The sequence below is a fragment of the Capra hircus genome, chromosome 22 (assembly GCF_001704415.2).
Source record: "Capra hircus breed San Clemente chromosome 22, ASM170441v1, whole genome shotgun sequence".
NCBI lineage: Eukaryota > Metazoa > Chordata > Mammalia > Artiodactyla > Bovidae > Capra > Capra hircus.
In genome coordinates this window covers 28317980-28337465 of record NC_030829.1, presented here as the reverse complement: position 1 = coordinate 28337465, position 19486 = coordinate 28317980, and the positions used below count along the sequence as shown (strand labels likewise).

Here is a 19486-nt window from a genome sequence, read left to right as displayed (position 1 = left end):
TGATTTCTTTTTAATTAGCTGATGCTCTGCAGAAATCTTAATGCACTTAAAACAATTGGGAAGCTGAAATAAAAGTGGGAGTTGTGGTTGCTTCTGGCAGAATTGTTTACTTCTTTGGTTCTGGGCAATTTTGCTAACAAGTAACCTGTAACCTACTCTTAGACTCCAACTAGATAATGTATTTGGTTAATTTTCAAAGTTTAGTTTATAATCCTCATTAGTTCTCTAACTAGCTTTCCCCTGGCAGTGTATAGTCCTGCCGCATCACATTTGTGGTTCTTGCTTTTTAGGGCATCCTGTTTTCATTTAAAAGATGAAAAGCTTAATTAGTGCCTCCAGTTCCTAGATTTTTATGTCATATGTTTTTGCCAGTGGTGTTAGAATATTTTGTCACTTAAAACTCTAGAGGGAACCGAGTGAAATGTCTGTCACTTTGAAGCAGTTCCTTTTATCATGATGTTGACTAGGCTACAAGGAGTAGCACAACCCAGAGACTTAGAATGACTTCTTGAGAAGCTGGTAGAGGCAGAGGGGTTGGGTTGGGTTTCAAGGGGTGCAAACTTAGATCACAGCCCTACACTCATCTGGACGCCGTTCTTAATCTGAACTGTTGACAAGGCCATCTGCCTGGCAGAACTGGCCTGTGAATTTGGAGAGGTCAAGTGTTTTGGACACACATGCCTGATGGTCTGTGTTGGTGCTCCTGCTGCTAAGTCGCTTCAGTCGTGTCCGACTCTATGCGACCCCATAGACGGCAGCCCACCAGGCTCCACCGTCCCTGGGATTCTCCAGGCAAGAACACTGGAGTGGGTTGCCATTTCCTTCTCCAGTGCAGGAAAGTGGAAAGTGAAAGTGAAGTTGCTCAGTCCTTGTCTGACTCTTCGCGACCCCATGGACTGCAGCCTACCAGGCTCCTCCGTCCATGGGATTTTCCAGGCAAGAGTACTGGAGTGGGGTGCCATTGCCTTCTCCTATATTGGTGCTGGCCAATACAAATAAAGTGTTGAGTCACATCTGTGATTTAAATGTTTTTAATAACTACCTGAAAAAGTAAAAAGGTGAAATTAAAATTATTTAATCCAAGATATGTGAAATATTATCATTTCAACATGCAAAGAACTACTGAAATATTTTGTCTTTTTTTTAGTACTAAGTCTTTGAAAGCCATTTTCTCAGAACAGTTTGGTTTAGACTAACCATATTTTTATGTGTTTAATAGCCAGCTGTAGCTAGTGGCTACTGTGTTGAAAGGTATAGCACTGGATAATCAATAAATTCTCATTTCTTTCCCCTTATATTTTAGGAATTAAGTTGAGTCACCCATCCAGGGGGAGTGGCTCTTACGGAGAATCAGAAGTCTGCCCTCCTTGTGCCAATATGTAACACTCTGATCATCAGTGAGAACGCATGAGGCAGGTAAAGCTGTTTCCCCAGAGAAACCCATGCACTTAACTTTTACACACAACCTGGATATGTCTCACAGCAACGTGTAATCCATCTGACTGTTCTGGGTCTTGGTAACACTTGGACTAATGAGGACAGATGTGAGGTAAGAGACCTGGAGCCAAAGATCCAATCTGTTGGAACTTGACCTTGGAGAGTATTGAAAACCACGGTGCTAATAGTTCACCTTTTGCAAAAACTCACGTAGCAGGGGTAATGATCTTTGCAATGCCTGGTCTTGCAGAGGTAATGAACAGATATATTTATTCCTCCCCATTAAGATATCAGTGTCTTATCTTCATTAGGTTGTTCTAATGGAAGTATGACTACTAATTAGTCTTTTCTGACTGTAAGGGAGGAATTTTAGTTCAAACAGGGTGTGTTGAAGGAATCTAAGTCTCAGACACCTAAACACCTGGATACTTCAAGTTTCAGTGAGAAATTATCTGGCATCAAGGCAAGTGAAAATGATACGCTTTATAATCTCATTCATTCATTCATGTATGTGTCTTTTCAGGAGTTATTATAGCTAAAACTTGTGTGAATGTTGTAATCAGGGAACAGTTTGTAGCAAATTCATTATGTAGAATCCTGTGGGTTGCTGGAGTCTGAAAGATGCCAGTTTTGAAGCCCACCTACTTTGGTGTACCTTGTTGTTCTATGGAAATATTACAGATTTTGCAGATGTGTCTTAGAAATCCATCATCTCAGAGATGTTAGATATTACTGACAGGCAGTAATGGTTGGTAATCAAAGAAACTTCAGAGAAATTGTAAACATCATGTTGGTTGATAAACTTGCTTGTTCAAGTCTGTAGGGTAGACTTTAGTCAAGTGGAGGCTTTCTGCAAGAAAAGACAGAAAGCTAGATTAAATAGTGAGTGTTTGATTCCTTTTTTTTTCCTAACAGACTTTGATTGTACATCTGTCTTTGGATTCCAGGCAGGATGAAGGTATTGGATGATCTGAAACACTCAAATTCTTCTAAAGCATCAGGTAAGACAATGAAGGAAAGAAGGAAACACTGCAAAAAAGGCTTTTATTTTATAGGCACCACTGCAAAATGAGGAACACTTCAAAACATAGAAAATAATAATTTATTTTAACTTCATTTACTTAATTGTTTATAACTAATCATGATTCTGTGAATTTGCTTGTAAAAGTCTCCCTTTGAATCTACAAAGCAAAGGTTTTTACTACAATGAGCACTTAAAATTCCACAAACCTTCTCCATCCACAACTTTCCTGTACATGCAAAGTCCTCCAATGAGTTGCAGTATTTGCAAACATGCTGTAAACTCCCACAAAGTTGCATTATATTTTGCCTTCTGTTAAAACGTTTACACTCTCTTGGGAACTTTAACCAGAAAAATGTTTAAATGTGTATCCCAGTTCTAAACACCGCTGGTTTGGTTATGTGCGTTCTATATAGTTAACCACAGAGTTTGGTGGGTTTGAGTTGAAGCTTTGACCTAAATAATATATTAATGGTCACTCCTGTGAAACACATTCAGCAAAGTAACATTATAAAATAGAGCTCCGTTAAAATACATACTGGCAGTCATATCTGTGTTTTTAGCAGAAAAGGAAAAAAGCGTGTTTAACTTTCTTATATGAATATAGTTTAAACAAATTATTCTGTGAAGGTATGCTTAGTAAAAGATCTTTTTGAAATTTAAAAACTTTATGTAAAAGGTAACGAGTAAAAAAGTATCCTTGCTGTTTGAAAAAAAGGCTGTTTGGTTAATATTGCCTTCCAGGATAGTAGTTAAGGGTGGTTTTTCTCCACTTAAAATAGAGCTAAGACACCCAGAGCGGTAGGTAGGGCTCGCTAATTTAGACTATAAACATGATGTTGCGATTTATCTTATATACAAAAACTTGCCGCATTGAACGAGGCAGGAATTGCTACCCCAGTGGTAGTGTTCTCTTTTATGTACATAATGCAGAAGTGAAAATTATACAGTAGTCACTGAGAGGAATGAATTGTATACTCTAGTGCCGTCTGGCGACTTTGCGCCGTGGGTTAAGAGTTCTTGGATTGTCATCCAGTTATCAAATATCTTTTTATTCCTCTTCTTCATCATCTTTTTGTGGCTGAGTTCAAGGATATTCATCTCCTTCCTGTCGTCGGCCCCCTGCTGCTCCTTCAGGCAATCGAGCCGGCTCTGCATCATGAACTCGCGCCGCCGCCTCTGCTCCTTGGCCTTCACCACGTGCTGCTTCCTCTCCTCCTTGCTCCAGTAGCGCCCCATCTTCAGCTCGCTCACGGCGTCGTCGTCCGTGGTCATGCCGCTGCGCTCCTCGCGGATCTTGAGCGCACGCTCCCGCAGCAGGCGATCCCGCACCGGCCGCTTGGTGATGTAGCGCGTGCCGTCGCTGCGGATCTTCACCTTCCACTCCATCCTCGGCTCCGACTGGTTGGCTGAGTTCAGGTCCTTGCACATGCTCACCAGGCTCATCTGGCTCTGCGCGTACTCGACGGCTGACTTCTGCTGGATCAGCTGCATGTAGCTCTGGTAGTGCTGCGCGTGCGCGGGGATGTGGGCGTGCTTGTAGGGCGAGTGCGGGAAGGGCGGCAAGTATGAGCCCCCCAGCTTCGCGCCGGGGGTGGGGCTCCCGCTGCTGCCACCACCGTCTTCGCTGGGCTTCCTCTCTTTGCTCTCCGGAGCCGGGCTGGGATCCAGCTCCTTAGGGGAAGGGCTGTAGTTCGGGGAGCCCCCCTCGGAATCTTCTGTGATGGAGAGCAGGTTCTTGGGGGACGGCCCGTAAGCTTCCGCGGCACCTTCGCCCTCCGCCGCCCTCCGCAGGGAGTTGTCGGGGGACATCTCCAAGGTGAGTGGGGTGCTGCGGCAGCTCTCGCCGGTGTTGTAGGCGCTCGAGCTGTCTTTGTCGGACTTCTCGGGCAGCTCGGAGATGTCGGCAAGCTCGCGCCTGCGCACGTCCACGCTGGTGTTGTAGTTGCGGAAGCCGCTGTTGTGCAGCATCCAGGGCTCTCGGAACTGCTCCTTGAGCTGGTGCATCTTGTGCGCGCGCACGATGCTGAGGCACTCCAGCTCGATGCTGCGCAGCTCCTCGTTGAGCAGCTCCAGCTCCTTGTCCACGCTCTCGGGGTCGCTCTTGCTGGCGTCCAGGGTGCTGCCGGGGTAGTAGAGGCCATAGGGGCCGGCGCTCTTCACCTGGCACTTGAGCTCCAGCAGCTCGCGGAAGCGCTCGCACTCGTCCACGGGGATGCCCAGGTAGTCGGCATCGGCGCAGTCAGCCGAGATGAAGGACTCGTTACTGAAGGGCAGGTCGCCGCTGCCCAGGGTATCCTGGCTGCAAGTGAGCTTCCTCTGCCCAGCCAGCGGCGGGGAGGCTGCGGGGGCATCGTCGCCGTTGTTCTCCTGCTCCGAGCTCTCGTCGTTGCGCGTGCTCTCGTCTGTCCGGCCCACGCCACTGTCTTTCTCGTGCTGGTTGGACAGGATGGTGGCCGTGTCTGTGGTTCCCCCATCTTCTTCGTGCTTCTTCTACACGACAGAAAACAAGAACACTTAGTCACGGGGAGAGAGGCTGGAGGGACGGGTGCCACTTTTCTGGTAGGAGGAGGGACTTGGGTTGCTGGGGTAGTTAGCTTGAAGTTCCCCTAGGTGAGCCGCTTCACCTCCATCTGGGAAAGGAGGACGATCACTTGACCTAGTGAATGATTGCGGCTCTTCTAGTACCTCTTACCAGGAAGCAAGAGGCACGGAGGACATCCTTGAGTGCCTAAGGCACCGGAGTGGTGGCAGAGGAGGGAGGGGAAAGGGTAGCGAGTAGTGAGGTTAACAGAGGGAATTGCTTTCCTTTCAAAAATGTGACTTGCTTTCTCTGATCTGCTCTTTATTTTGGCACACGTGTTTTCCAAACAAGTATCAGAAGCTCAGTGGTATCTTGGCATTACTGCTTTGCTTTCTAAGCCCAGCAGCACTCTCTTGGTCTGAGAGGGTATCAGCTTGCTTTTCACTGGTGGGTGAACAGAAAAAGCACTTATTTTCTTTTGCCAGCTGGTGGGTTTCTCAAGACCCTAAGCATCATGGGGTGGGGGGTGGGGTGGGGAGGGAGGGGCAGCGGGCGGTACCTGCTGCAGGACGCTGGCCGTGAACTGCATGGCCTGGTGGTGCTGCTCCTCCAGCATGTCCATGTGCAGGTCATCCAGAAAGTCGTTCCTGTCGTCATCCAGCCAACCCTCGTCCAGCTGGGGAGAGGCAGCCACCCACACAGGCTTCAGAAGAGGCCCTTTCTGCTTCTATTTTATTTATTTTTAGGAAAGGACAGGACCTTGGGGAATCACATTTCTAGGCTTCCTCCAGGAGTCATCCCAATGCCTGTTGTTTGGCTCTCTGACAGACACTGACCCCATCGTCAAGGTAAAGACCCCTCTCACCCAACACCACATGTCTAGGGGTGAGGCTGTGGCCTGCTGTTCTACTGTTGCAGGCTTAAGTGCCTTCATGCACCTCAGCTACTTTCAGGGAAGGAGGCCACTGAGTTAGGGGATCAGAGAGCCACAGCCCTGGCTCTTCTCCTGCTGGGAGGCCCACACCCAAGTTTAGCAGGCTCCAAGGAGAAAGCAGGGGCAGTATGGGACAGAGTTCGTTCTGATGAACAAAGGTAGGTCTGCTAACTACCTCTTAGTCTTGGGCAAGGGCCTTGTCTCTCTTGCTCATAAAGAGCAGACTAGTCAGGGGTCTGAGATCTGCAGATCTGGCCTGCAGCTGCACCACGGACCACATACAACCCCCAAAGCCAGTCACATTTCTTACTTGGCCCTTTAAGAAAAAGTCTGCTTAGTAATGTTTCTTTTGCTTTTTAAAAGTAGAAACTGTATTACAGATAAGATGTACATCATGATGATTTGCTGTGCACGTGCATAGTGGAATAATGACTACAGTCAATTAACATATCACCTCACAGTTACTACTTTACTGTGTGTGATGAGAATACCTGAACTTTACTCCTAGCAAATTTCCAGTAGTCATTACAGTGTTGCTAACTATAGTCATCATGCTGTATATTTCTTACACTCTGCCACTGTAAATGAGACCCACACAGAAACTGGTCAGGGTCTTGAGCAGTCAAACATTTTGATGGCCCTGACCCTGGCTGTGTTTTTCCATGCCATTATGTTTCTTCCTCTTTTCCTTCATTACACTCCCTGCACTAATGAAGCTTCTGGGCATGCAGTGTAAATGCCAGGGTGGATAGCTGCATCCTTAAAAGGCCAAAGCAAGAGAGAGACTGGAAGTCAGATTACGTTTTCGGGGCACAGGGTACCTTCAAGTTCTGATTCAATATATTTTCTGCAGGGCAGGAACTCCGTTAGTGATTTTGAAACCACAGACTACGTGCTGGAAGCCACCTTACCTGGAGTTCGGGCCTAGCAATTAGCAATGAGAAGTTCTTGTTTTCTTCACTGGTTAGCAGAGCTACAGCCTCTTCACGGTTTTGTACCTCTATCCCATTAATCTACAAAAAAAAAGGTGGAGGGGTGGATGGTAGCATGATTAGATTGTGCAGAATGATTCTCTAGTGTTTCAAGCCTGCATCCACTACCCAAGCACAGCTGGAACAGAGAACTTCAAGGTAGGTTGAAAAGAATGCTGGTTTTCACAAGGAAAGGCCTTGTTCAGTCTGATGCACTGTCTCTGCTATAGGAGACAGTCTCCATAGGAGTAGTTCACGAGATGAGGCTGTGTGAATAGGAGTAACTGGGACTCCAGAAGGCCACACTAAGAGAAATCACAGTGTTGTGAAGAGGGATAACCTCTAAGCAATTTAATGAGACAATTAAATATATTCAGGAAGGAGTATAAGTGGAATATACTGAAGCATGACTACAGATGTTTTTGAAAAATATGGAACAAAAGAAGCAATGGGTCTGATGTGAATATGATGGTTATTATTTAGGGTGTTTTGTGTTCCAAGTTTGACACCAACTTCTTTAGATGGGACAAAGTCAGATAAGTTCATCTGTACCATTTTTCCAGGTTACACATATAAACAGTATTATACAATACTTGTTGTATGTATATAAAATATATATACAACAGTATTATACAATCTCACCATCACACCTGATCCCTCTCTAGCAGGATTTTTGGTTCCTGTTGGGTCACCTTTGAGCTCTGCTGGTCTGGAGGTCTCAGCTCCAGGGGACACAGCAGTGGTCCCACTTACAAGCTGGAAGACTGAGCCTTCCATCTGAGTCTTATGCCTTATAACAGCAAAGGGCGTCATCGATCTTGGTTAACACTTGCTGCAGCACAGTGAAGGCAGAGAGGGCAGGTAAGGAACTCAGTGTTGCCATACCCAGTGGTAGATGCTTGTGGAAAACTAAAGCAACTGAAAAAGCAGTTACTACTGAGGATTCAGCCCCTTTAGGAATAAAAGTTGGGTTGAAGTCCAGGGAAGTGTAGAATAAGCAGTGGAAATGAAAATTACTCATAGTGAGGTATATAGTGATAGAGATAAACACACTGGATTATAAACGAGAAGACAGGAATGAGCAGGAGTACAAGGGAAGCCTTCTGCCCATAAGAGAACAATCTCAATCTCTGTGAGATTTTAAAAAGGGCATGATAGAACTACCATATGATCCAGAAATCCCAATCCTGGGCATATATTCAGACCAAACACTAATGCAAAAAGATACATGTGTCCCTATGCTCATAGCAGCACTCTTTACAATAGCTAGGACTGGAAGCAACTTATTGTCCAGCCGCAGAGGCGTGAATAAAGATGTGGAACTGATGTACCATGGAGTATGTCTCAGCCATAAGAAGGAAAGAAATTGTGTCATTTGGAGAGACACAGATGGACCTCGAGATGGTGATACAGATTACGGCAAGTAAGAAAAACAAATATATGTTAATGCATGCCTGTGGAAATTGGAAAAATGGTAGAGATGAACTTGCCTGGAATACAGTAGTAGAGAGACAGATGTAGAGAACAAGTGAATGGACACCAAGAGGGGAAGGGGTGGGGTGGGATGAATTGGGATTGACATATGTACACGTTGATACTGTGTACAGATAGATAACCAATGAGTACCTGCTGTACAGCACAGAAGACTCAGTGCCCTGTGGTGGCACACGGGATATACGGATCCGTGTAGCTAATTCACTTTGGTGTACAGCAGAAACGAACACAATAAACACCAATAAAAGTCTCTGACAGATAAACTTGTAAAGAGGTGGTACTTACTACACACAATGGAATATTACTCAGCCATAAAAAGAATGAAATAAGCCATCTGCAGCAACATGGATGCAGTATTAATAGATATTATCATACTCAGTGAAGTAGGTCAGAGAGAGACATGAATACCGTATGGTAGCTGCTATGTGGTATCTAAAGTATGACACAAATGAAGCTGTTTATAAAGCAGAAACAGATTCAGAGATCAGAAATAGACTGCTGTTTGGCTAGGAGAAAGGAGAGGAATGGGTTGTAGAAGTTTGTGTACATGATACATATATAGAGAATGGCTAAAGTAACAGGGTCCTACTGTATAGCACAGGCAACTGTATTCAATATCCTGTAATAAACCATAAAGGAACACATTTTAAAGCAACCTTACATCAACAAAAAGATGTTATCTGTATTTTAAGTTTTAATTTTTAACAATTAAAAACAGACTAGCTACAAGAGGAACACATGGTTTATTTTATATTAATTTTTATTGCAGTAGAGTTGCTTTATAATGCTGTGTTAGCTTCTACTGCACAGCAAAGGGGCTCAGCAGTGCACATATGTATATCCCCTCCCATTTAGGTCACCACGGGGCATTAAATCCAGTCCCCTGTGCTCTACAGGAGGTTCTTATTAGTTCTCTACTTTATATATAGTATCAATAGGGTATATATATGTCAATTCCAGTCTCTCAATTTCTCCCATCCTCCCCTTCCCCCTTGAAATCCATGTATGTGTTCTCCACATCTGTGTCTCTATATTCAGATGGTCTCATTTCAACTCCAAAGAGCAACAGATATGGTTTACAGATAAATTACTCTTAAAAGTCATTCTATATAGTAGTTACCTGCTGAGTCAGAAAGTTTAGAAGACTGTGTCACGTTGAAATGCTTGGCCCAAAATGAATCCTTCGGAGAAAGCTAAAATGAGTAGTATTTGGGGTCACAAGAACTGTTGACCTGATTTGGCCTGTGTTGTCTTTGGTCCAAAGAGAAGGACAGGAAATGAGATGAGCTGACTTGTATGGTGTAAGACGCGGGGGGCGGCCTGCCTGTTTAGATGGGGCAGCCTCTCTCCAGTTTGTCTCGGGCCCCACCATGCCCTGTGTCCTGGTGTTTTCCAAAGCTGGTACTTCGGCCCTAATTTAACTGGTCTGCCTCACCACACATCTGGTTTTGCGATAGTGATAGCTATTTGTTAACTTCTGCATTTTCAACCCTAAAGCTATTATCTGAAGCAGCCTGTTCTTCAGTGAAAGAACAGAGGACACTGACCTACCTGGATAATGCGGTCTCCTTCTCGGATGCGCCCGTCCTTGGCCGCGATGCTGTTAGGGTCAATCTGAAACACATGGCACTGAGTGGGTAACTCAGACATGCACAAAAATAAACAAGAGCACTGTCCAAAGTCTGCCTCTGTCTAACACGTCGTCATGCTCATCCCTCTGTTTCTGTTTTACAGAGAAATAAACAGGACTCCATGTCGTGCAGGGAGACTCAAACATGGCCTGATACGTTTCCAAGCCCTTTCCGGGCTGTGGTCCTGGACTCTCGCCCTGCAGCCCTGCTCTCCTGGGGGGATGGAGAGGCACAGGTAACAGTTGTTCCATACCCAGGAAGGAAAAGCAAAAGTGAGCTGGCATACAGGTGAAGGGATGCTTTTCATTATGTGGTCTAGTAGCCATGTTTTCATTATTTTGCCAAATGGGTATATTAAATTTTGGAAAGGAAATTTACAAATAGAATCTAGTTGAGACAAGTGGGATTGCATTTTAGAGAGACACCCCCAAATGCAGTAATGGTGGGCCAGCTTAAGCTTAGTAGATGAAGTCTACTCAACGGGATGGGTAGAAAGCCTAGTAGTCACATCCCTTGGTTCAGCCCATTGAGATGGATTTTATTTCCTGATAGAATGGGGCTTGTGTGCTACTAAAGATGGGCTGCAAGGTGAGATACCCATATTGAAATCATCTGCTTTGCGCTGGCTTCTCTGGGAAGATGATAACAGAAATACTTGAAAAAGTGTAAATGACTTCCTCCCCCATCCCATTCAGTGAACTGGAGGTGGGAAATGGAATCTGCTTTTCCCTCGGGGTTGAATACACAAAACCAAGTAAACAGCTCCATTTTATGGCCGATTTGCAGGCTTCTGAAGGATAATTTTGCCTTATGCGCTGACATTAGAACTTAACCCCGATGTAGGGTAGTTCCATGCAGTGTGATAAAGGGGACAAAGAAATCTGCCTGTGTCTTTCTAAAGACATCTCAATAAGCCAGAGCTGCTTAACACATTAAAAGGATAGAAAGAATACAGCCTCTCTGTCCTGCTGCAATAGTTATAAAAAATGTGCCTCAATACCTCGCTTATATAGATGCCAATGTCATCTTCATCATCTGTCCGGTAGCACACCGTGAGGCCCAGCTTGTCCTGGCTGTTCATTCTGTAGAGATCCACTTCCTAGACAAAGACAAGGGCATTCCCTGTGAGACTCCCGACAGGCAGTGATGGCTGGGAGGACATCAGATGCTTTAAAAAACATTTTGTTTAAATAATGAACTGCATTTCTTTGCATTTGCTGTGGGCAGAGCGGTTAACTTACTACACAAAAGGTGATTATAGGCAAGAGATCAATGCCCAGGGCATTTCTGACCTTTTCAGTCAATATAAAGTCATTTTGAAAATAGTTATTTTATTGATCCCACTGAAGAAAAATTATCCATATTTCACTCAGCATTGAGACTTCTGGGGTCGGCCTTTTCAAAAGCATTCTTTCAATGTCTGCCACCAATGAGAATATTTCCAAACCATCCGGCCATTTCGGTACAAATGTTTCCAATGTGTTTGGTTAGATTATTTCACGTTGCGTTCCCTTAATATGTGCAGTAATAGAACTTGCAAACAGATTACACATAAATTGATCCAAGGAAGGAGGGTAACGTGATAGCATGCAATTAATGCTTTCCACAACAGCTGTGATATTTACAGTCGAGAAATTAGTTTCAGACGCTATTACAACAAATTAAATAAGATAAAAGTGAAGCAAGCCCAAATGCGAGACACATGGGCACAGGGAGCGCCACTGTATTTGACAATTAAACTGTGCTTCGGAATGAAGTCAGAACTTTGAAAACAGTTGGAGCCTTGGGAGCAAGAGGCCTGGTTCTCTGAAAGCGTTCCCAGGCCCCGTCTCCCCTTCTACCCACACTGCCAACCGCCCAGGTGAGACTCCACAGCACCCAAGTACAGGCCTGTGCAAAGGGCCGCTTGCTGGTAGGTTTCCAGGCAGATCCCCTAGTCTGGTGTTTACTGCTAGCTACTTACTAACCAGGAGGGGCTCCGAGATGGGGCCTGTCTCTGGGACTATTTCCTCGCTCCTGGCTCCTCTTAGATGGTGGTGAGGATAGGGTTGTTTCTGTAGTGAAGCTCAAAGCAGTTATGTAGCAGACACTCCTGAACCCCCTCCCTGGGTGCCCAATACCACGGACACTTTCTAGGTGGAAGAACTGGAGGTGCTAAGGCCCTGTGAGCAAGGAAAAGAGAGGTGACCTGAGGGTGGTCACGTAAAAGGGCCACCAGGCCAGTGTGGGGAGCTTGGATTTTATTTCCGCATCCTGGGAGGCCTTGAGCAACTTTTAAGTGAAGACTGCCAAGCTCTGGTTGATACCTTCAGCAGTCTTTATGGCTAATGTAGAGGATAAGGTGCTGCTGATGAGTTGGGGCTCTGAGGGCAGATTCCAGCTCTTTCTAGCAGCTTCATCATTGGGTTTTATGGGCTTGTGACTATATCTAAGCCTGTTTCCTCACTGGTGCATGTCATCCTGCCGCCTGGACAGGGTGAAGAGTGACTGAGACAAGACCGCTGAGCTCTCAGCACATCACCTGGCCCAGACAAAGTCTACAGAAAACAGTAAGGATGATGATTGTGTGCGGGCGGTTTCTTACCCGGAGTCACAGCAGTTGTTTGTAACCAAGTGTGTGTGTTTCTCACGTCCCCCCACCCCCAATAAGATAATTTTATTTTCTGAATATTGACATGTTAATTAATTCAGTGACTTCCTCATTAAAGCTTTAGCAATCTGGTATATTACCCAGAAATGAAACCCTATTATCTTGCCTTGTGTTTTGAGAAAAAGACTAGGCAATCACAGAGGCAGCAGACGTTCAACCGCAAGGGCACATTCTTTACAGATACTGTGGAATCGCCTCTGTGCACACCGCCCTCATAGTGGTCTCACAGCATCCTCACATTTCAACCGCATGCCCAAGTCTCCACCTCCGGTCACACTTCATCGGGGGACAGATGAAGGCAAGACTTGCTCTGTTTTAGCGCTTCCTAATAGGAACTATGGTGTTAGAGAAGACTCTTGAGAGTCCCTTGGACTGCAAGGAGATCCAACCAGTCCATTCTGAAGATCAGCCCTGGGATTTCTTTGGAGGGAATGATGCTAAAGCTGAAACTCCAGTACTTTGGCCACCTCATGTGAAGAGTTGACTCATTGGAAAGACTCTGATGCTGGGAGGGATTGGAGGCAGGAGGAGAAGGGGACAACAGAGGTTGAAATGGCTGGATGGCATCACCAACTTGATGGACGTGAGTTTGAGTGAACTCTGGGAGTTGGTGATGGACAGGGAGGCCTGGCATGCTGCGATTCATGGGGTCGCAAAGAGTCGGACACGACTGAGCGACTGAACTGAACTGAACAGGTAGTGTGGGCTTCCCTGGTGGTTCAGTGGTAAAGAACCCACTTGCCAATGCAGGAGACGTGGGTTCAATCCCTGGATCGGGAAGATCCCCTGGAGAAGGAAATGGCAACCCACTCCTGTATTCTTGCCTGGAGAATCCCACGGACAGAGGAGTCCATGGGATCCTAGAAGAGTCGGACACGACTAAACAACCACCACAAGAGGTAGTGGAAATCTGGGGGATTTCGTGACAACTTGTTCGGGTCCAGATGTCCCACTGCAGCCCCTGAGTCCTGGCTTCACGGTAGAAGCCAGCTGGTTCTGGAACGAATACATGTGCAACCAAAGCAGGGAGAAGGGTACCTGGAGAGGTTTTAGGAAGCAACTAAGAAAAACAACAAACACTGTGATACGACTTCTACCAGAGTAAAAATCATAATACAGGTTATAGTTTTCATTGAATGATCAACCAAGATGAACAGCTCTTCAGAAAGATCAAAAGGTACCAGAGCTCTGCTGGGCTTCATTCTAATAGGACGTGAAGTATGCCTCAGGGTCATGATGAGGTAAGTGCAGAAACTGAGGGCAGTGTTTGGAATCTTTTATAGTGCTGAGACACTGTCCTGATGGCCAAGGATAAGATTTTCAGACTTGTCTAGGCATAAGACTGGGTATCATTGAACTGAAGAGGCAAGGGGTGAGCTATATAGAGTCTTGCTTGGGTAGAATCACATATATTGGTCAGTGACATGCTAAAAAAACAACACCTAGCCTGGTTATCCTGGACTTTCACCACTGATAGTCTCAGAAGCATGACTCTGTAACACGCATCTAGAATTGAGGGCTCCATTTAAGAACCCAGGAAAGTGAAAAGTCTGGAACTGATGTCTTGGGGGAAAAAACAGCATGATGTGCTAAGAGTATTCAAGTAGGAACGAGGAAGACTCATAAGGAATGTGAGAGATGGAGGTCTAATGTGTTTAAAAAAAAAAAAAGATATTCATTTGGCTGAGTGCCAGTAATGTAAGCAGTGTGAAATCTATAATCAGTATGATTTTGATAAAAACCTAACTTTAAAATAATTTCTATTCCATTTTCATCAATATTTTGATTGCCAGATAATTGAAGAACTACCTATTAAAGACAAATGCACCCCGATGTTTTACATGGAAGCCACCAAAAGATGCACTGACCAATGAATGGATAAACAAGATACAGCACATTATATAATGGAATATGACTTGGCGATTGAAAAAAAAACTGAACTGATACCTTTTCTAGCAACATGGATGGACCTGGAGATGATCACACTAAGCAAATGAAGTCAGAGAACGACACATAGCCTATCAGAACACAAACGGAGTCACAAACTTAGAAGACAAACTTATGGTTCCCAAAGGGAAAAGGTGGTGGGGAGGGAGGCATAAGTTAGGAGGCAGCTGGGGTTAACCTGTACCCAGTGATATATGTGAAACAGATAATCAGCAAGGACCTACTATATGGCACAGGGAACGCAACACTGTGTAATAACCTATATGGGAAAATAACCCCCAAAAGATTAGATAGATGTTTATGTATGAATCAATCAATTGGCTGTACCCCTAAAATAAACACAACACTGTAAGTCAACTATATTGCAATATAAAATAAACCATCTAAAAAGAAAAAGACAAGTCAGTGATACTTCCTTTGGGCCTTGGTGGCCTGGGCTGCCGTCACGTCCTTGGAGCCTGAGAAACCTTAGGTCCAGAGGGCTCCACTGTGGTAGAGATGAAGAAGCCGGGGAGGACGTGCCTGCAAACGAACCCCACTTGGAACTGGACTGCCCCGTCTCCCATGGATGGGACTCCAACCTCCAGATCCAGGTGGGTCCTCCTACAGCTCAGCCAAGCCTACGGCACACAATGGACAGTCTGGGCCAGAAGAGCTGAGAAAAAGCACCTGGTCTCCAAGTCTCCTGGGGCTGCTGGTCCTGGCAGCTCCTTTCTTGGAGGTGCTCCACTTAAGTACGACAGTACCCTCAGCATCTCAGTTACGGGAGGGCTTGGGATTGTCTTGGGATACATGGTAAGGGAAAAGAAGTACCCAGACATGAGCCCTGGGGTCTTTTTTCTGGCCCATTCCACTGGAATCTACAAACCAGGAGCACAAGTTTATCTTGGACGCTTGTTGCCCAAATAACCTGACTCGGGCATCAAAAAGTGCTGGTGCCTATAGACATTTCCTATAACAACAACTTGAAAACCTGTGCTGGGGTTACTTCATAGTCACAAGGCCTGTGGGGCTGTAAAAGACATTTGGCCTCCAGAAATGTTCTGGAGTAGGTAACTAAAAAAATTATAAACAGGGAGGACCTTCAAGAAGCCAGTTTTGAAAGGTAAATTTAACATAACGCTTTTTGGAAAACACATGAAAAGATGCTCTACATTGTTAATTATTTGATGAATGCAAATCAGAACTAGAAGGTGGTATCACCGCACACCAGTCATCACCAAAAAGCCCACAAGCAGTAAATTCTGGAGAGGGAGGGCATGGGGAAAAGGGAACCCTCCTACAGTGCTTTTGGGAAGATAAATTGTTAACATCCACGATGGAGAACAATACGGGGGTTCCTTAAAAAACTAGAGCTACTACATCTGTTAATCATACTTCTGGGCCTCTGTGTGGAGGAAAACCATAATTTGAAGACACTTGCACCCAAACATTCACTGCAGCACTATTTATAATAGCCCAGACATGCAAGGAACCAAAAGGTCTGTTGTCAGAGGGATGGATGGATGGGTAAAGAAGATACATATATACAATGGAATATGACTTAGCCATAAAGAAGAATGAAATAATGCCTTTTCCAGCAACATGGATGGACCTGGACATGACCATACTAAGTGAAGGACCTCAGACAGAGGACAAATACCCTGTGATATCACTTGTGGCTACTATCTAGTCGAAACAAATGAGCCTATTTCCAAAACAGAAACAGACTCACAGAGATCGAACTTGGCTACCAGTTGGGAGGGATCCCGGGGAGGGACAGATGGGCAGCTGGGTTTGACATGTATACACTTCTATATTGAAAACAGGTAACTAAAAGGGGCCTAGTAAATGGCACAGGGAACTTGGCTTAATATTCTGTAATAACCTCACAAATTTGAAAAAGAATATACGCTTGTATATGTATAGCTGAATTACTTTGTTATACATCTGAAAGTAACACAACATTGTTATTCAACTACAATATAAAATTAAAAATTTTTTTTTAATATTTACAGAAGTTCAGAAAAGTGCAAAGAGGACTTCCCTGGTGGCTCAGTGGTAATGCGTCTGCCTGCCAATGCAAGAGACCTGGTTTCGATTCCCTGATCCGGGATGATCCCACGCGCTGCAGAGCAGCTAAACCCATGTGGCACAGCTGCTGAGCCAGTGCTCTAGGACCTGGGAGCCACAGCGAGTGAGCCCGTATGCCCGAGAGCCGCCACTACAGTGAGAAGCCTTGAGCACCCAGCCAGAGGAGTCCTGCTTGCCGCAGCTACAGACAAGGCCGCTCAGCAGCAAAGACGAGCACCGCCAAAAAGACAAGTTAATAAAGAGTGCAAAGAACAGAATGATGATTTATGTTCTTAACCAGCCAGAATTAAACATGTTTAATCTTTTGGCATTAAAAAAAAAAGGCACATGATATGACTTCGCTGTGGAAAGTCCATTACCAGGGAATGGTTCCCCACCATAGAGAAGAGCCTAGTTGCTACTAGTTAAGCATAAGAGCTCTTGTCTTCAGAAGCTCTGGAAACAACAGTGTAAGAGCTGAACCTGCCTGGGGATTTGTATAGATTTTGGATTCACTTTGGCTGCTCATAATGAAGATTACAGTGATGCAGTCATAGTTGGATAATGAACTGTACAGAAAGAGCAGTGTCTGTTATGTACTGTACGTGGTAGGTGCTCAACAAAATTGAAAGACTTAGCTTGAGAGTCCAAGGCAGACTAAAGATCCAAATGAAAAATAAACCTGGCTCTGCCCATTGCAAGCCAGGCTGCCCTGGGAAAGTCATGTCACCTCTCTGAAACTTCTCAGCTCATCTTATCCCCAGAGACAGTGTTTTGGGGCTCAGTGGAAACTGCAGTTCTTCAGACTTACTGGTGGCTTGTAAATTCTCAACATTTCATTCTCACTCCAAGCTAGAGGTAAAGGCTTAGATGATTGAGCACATCACAGAAAGCAGAGGTGTCATCAATATATACTATCTCTGAGGATGGAGAAAGATCGCAAAGAAGACCATTAATCAAATTGGTATGAATAATGTATTACCATTACCTGGATTACAGCTCCCCACCACCGCTGTCCTGTTGCTCACTGGTCTAGATGGACAGCTGGATAAAAATGAACAGCTACGCCTGACATTTTAGACGAAATTGACACAACAGCTCAATTAAGCAAAGTAAGAGGGCCACTCCACCTTGGTTGAGCCAAGCTTTCGGTTTCAGCGACAGCCACTTTAATCAGAGGGGAGGTCCTAGAGATGGATATTGGTGGCTTATTCGCTTCAAGGAAGACTGGTTACCCAAGTATAACTCTTAGGACCTTATCGATCCAGAAGTTCTGTGCATATTTCTAGAAATCCTCTCTATGCTTTCTCTATGCATGGCACTATGTGAGATATAGAGATGCCTCTAAAAAGATTGCACTTTCCTTTAAGGACCCTAAATTTGAGACTGGGTAACAAGGCCTTTAATTCCTTTATTCAACACATGGTGGCTGGGTGGCTACTATCCATAGGCACTGTCTGAGCAGGAGGAACAAGTAGGGAATGGTCCTGCTGGGCGAGGGCTGCCTGAGAGTGGGAAGGAAGCTTCTCTGGATATGAGCCACACTGAGTGATGCCAGGACCCAGGGGGAGATGAGCAGAGCTGGGGGAAGGTTCTGGATGCAGGGGAACAGGAGAAGAATGGGCAAGTGCCTGTGCAACTAGGAGGGAAGTGAGAAGGTTCCCTGGAGTCGGCCTGATGCTGTGCCTTCAAGGCTACAGAAAATCACAAAGGTTGGTGGGGAGAGCCTGTATTTATTTCTAGGATGGCCTCACTTCCCTCATGATCTACTGATGTTTCGCTCTAAGACCTGGTTTGGAGCTCATTTTAGTCCCCTTGTTGAAAGTGTAGCTCTCCTATTCTGATCTCAAAATGACATCAGGACACAGCATAGGTGACGGCGGCCTCAGAGCCCGGCTAGGATGCCACTGATGAATCCACTGGGAAATGCAAGCAATAGACTGAGGGAAATAAGCCTTCTTCAGACGTCTGTTTTCTTAATTGCTTACAGGAAGATCCAGAACAGGTGTTCAGTACCTGAAAATTTATGGGTAATTATTTGGCAGCTCAACCCTTGGGCATACTTGGGTGTAATTCTTTTAACACTAAGCAGTTTCAAAATAACAGGGATTTGACGCTTACCTAAATATGATCATTTTGTGTACTTTAAAAGACAGAACATCTGTTTTTCTCTGTGCATTTGCTTGCATAATATCCCCAAACACTCATGCATTTTCCTCCTATATAATATCCATGGAAATAGTTATCTTTCAAAAGGTGCAGATGTTAATCTAATCCAACTGAGATGATGAGCAGTTGAGACTGGCCCCCTATTCACAGCCAGCCTGGGTTGGTGGTGGTGGTGGGGGTGGGGGGGACAACAGGCTGATGGGACTTAGAACCGTCAACAACCTGTGTCTGCTAAGAAATCTTGCAAGGAAGTGGGGATGACGGTGCACACCATTCCCCCTGAAAACTGGGTCTGCTTTTGCTTTCGGAAGCCCAGCTCTTGGCTGTGATGCTGGTCGTTAACCTTCTTGAACTGACTGGGCTGCCTCCCAAAGGCATGCCTCCAAAAACAGAGCCTTCCTGGAGGTACAGACACTGTTGTCTTCTGGTGAGCCGCCCCAGGGAAGTTCAGGAAGAATCTTCCTGAGTCTTGACCTCTGATCTGAGGACAGGCCACTCATCTGAAACCACCAGGTTTGCTTTAGGAGATGGCACTTAGTAAACAGAAATAACCTGGAAACCTCTAAGCTGCTATCAACAAAAGTTCAAGTGTAAAAGCGGTCTTCCTGCCTGGTGTGGACTCACTGTACTCCATGGTAACTGCTCAAAGGAGTGAC

The 19486-nt window shown here is 45.2% G+C and overlaps 1 protein-coding gene across 2 annotated transcripts in view; it reads right to left on the bottom strand.

Moving 5' to 3' along the window:
• Nucleotides 2462-19486, bottom strand: part of PDZRN3 (PDZ domain containing ring finger 3) — a 267993-nt gene continuing 250968 nt past the window's right edge. The window contains exons 6-10 of one of the 2 annotated variants that reach the window (XM_018067086.1): nucleotides 11013-11111; nucleotides 9933-9995; nucleotides 6828-6929; nucleotides 5542-5658; nucleotides 2462-4951 (exon numbers count right to left, since the gene is read on the bottom strand). In XM_018067086.1, the coding sequence (XP_017922575.1) occupies nucleotides 3401-4951; nucleotides 5542-5658; nucleotides 6828-6929; nucleotides 9933-9995; nucleotides 11013-11111 (1932 nt within the window). In that variant the 3' untranslated portion in view covers nucleotides 2462-3400. The remainder of the gene's footprint in view (nucleotides 4952-5541; nucleotides 5659-6827; nucleotides 6930-9932; nucleotides 9996-11012; nucleotides 11112-19486) is intronic. The other variant, XM_018067087.1, reaches the window with a different exon arrangement.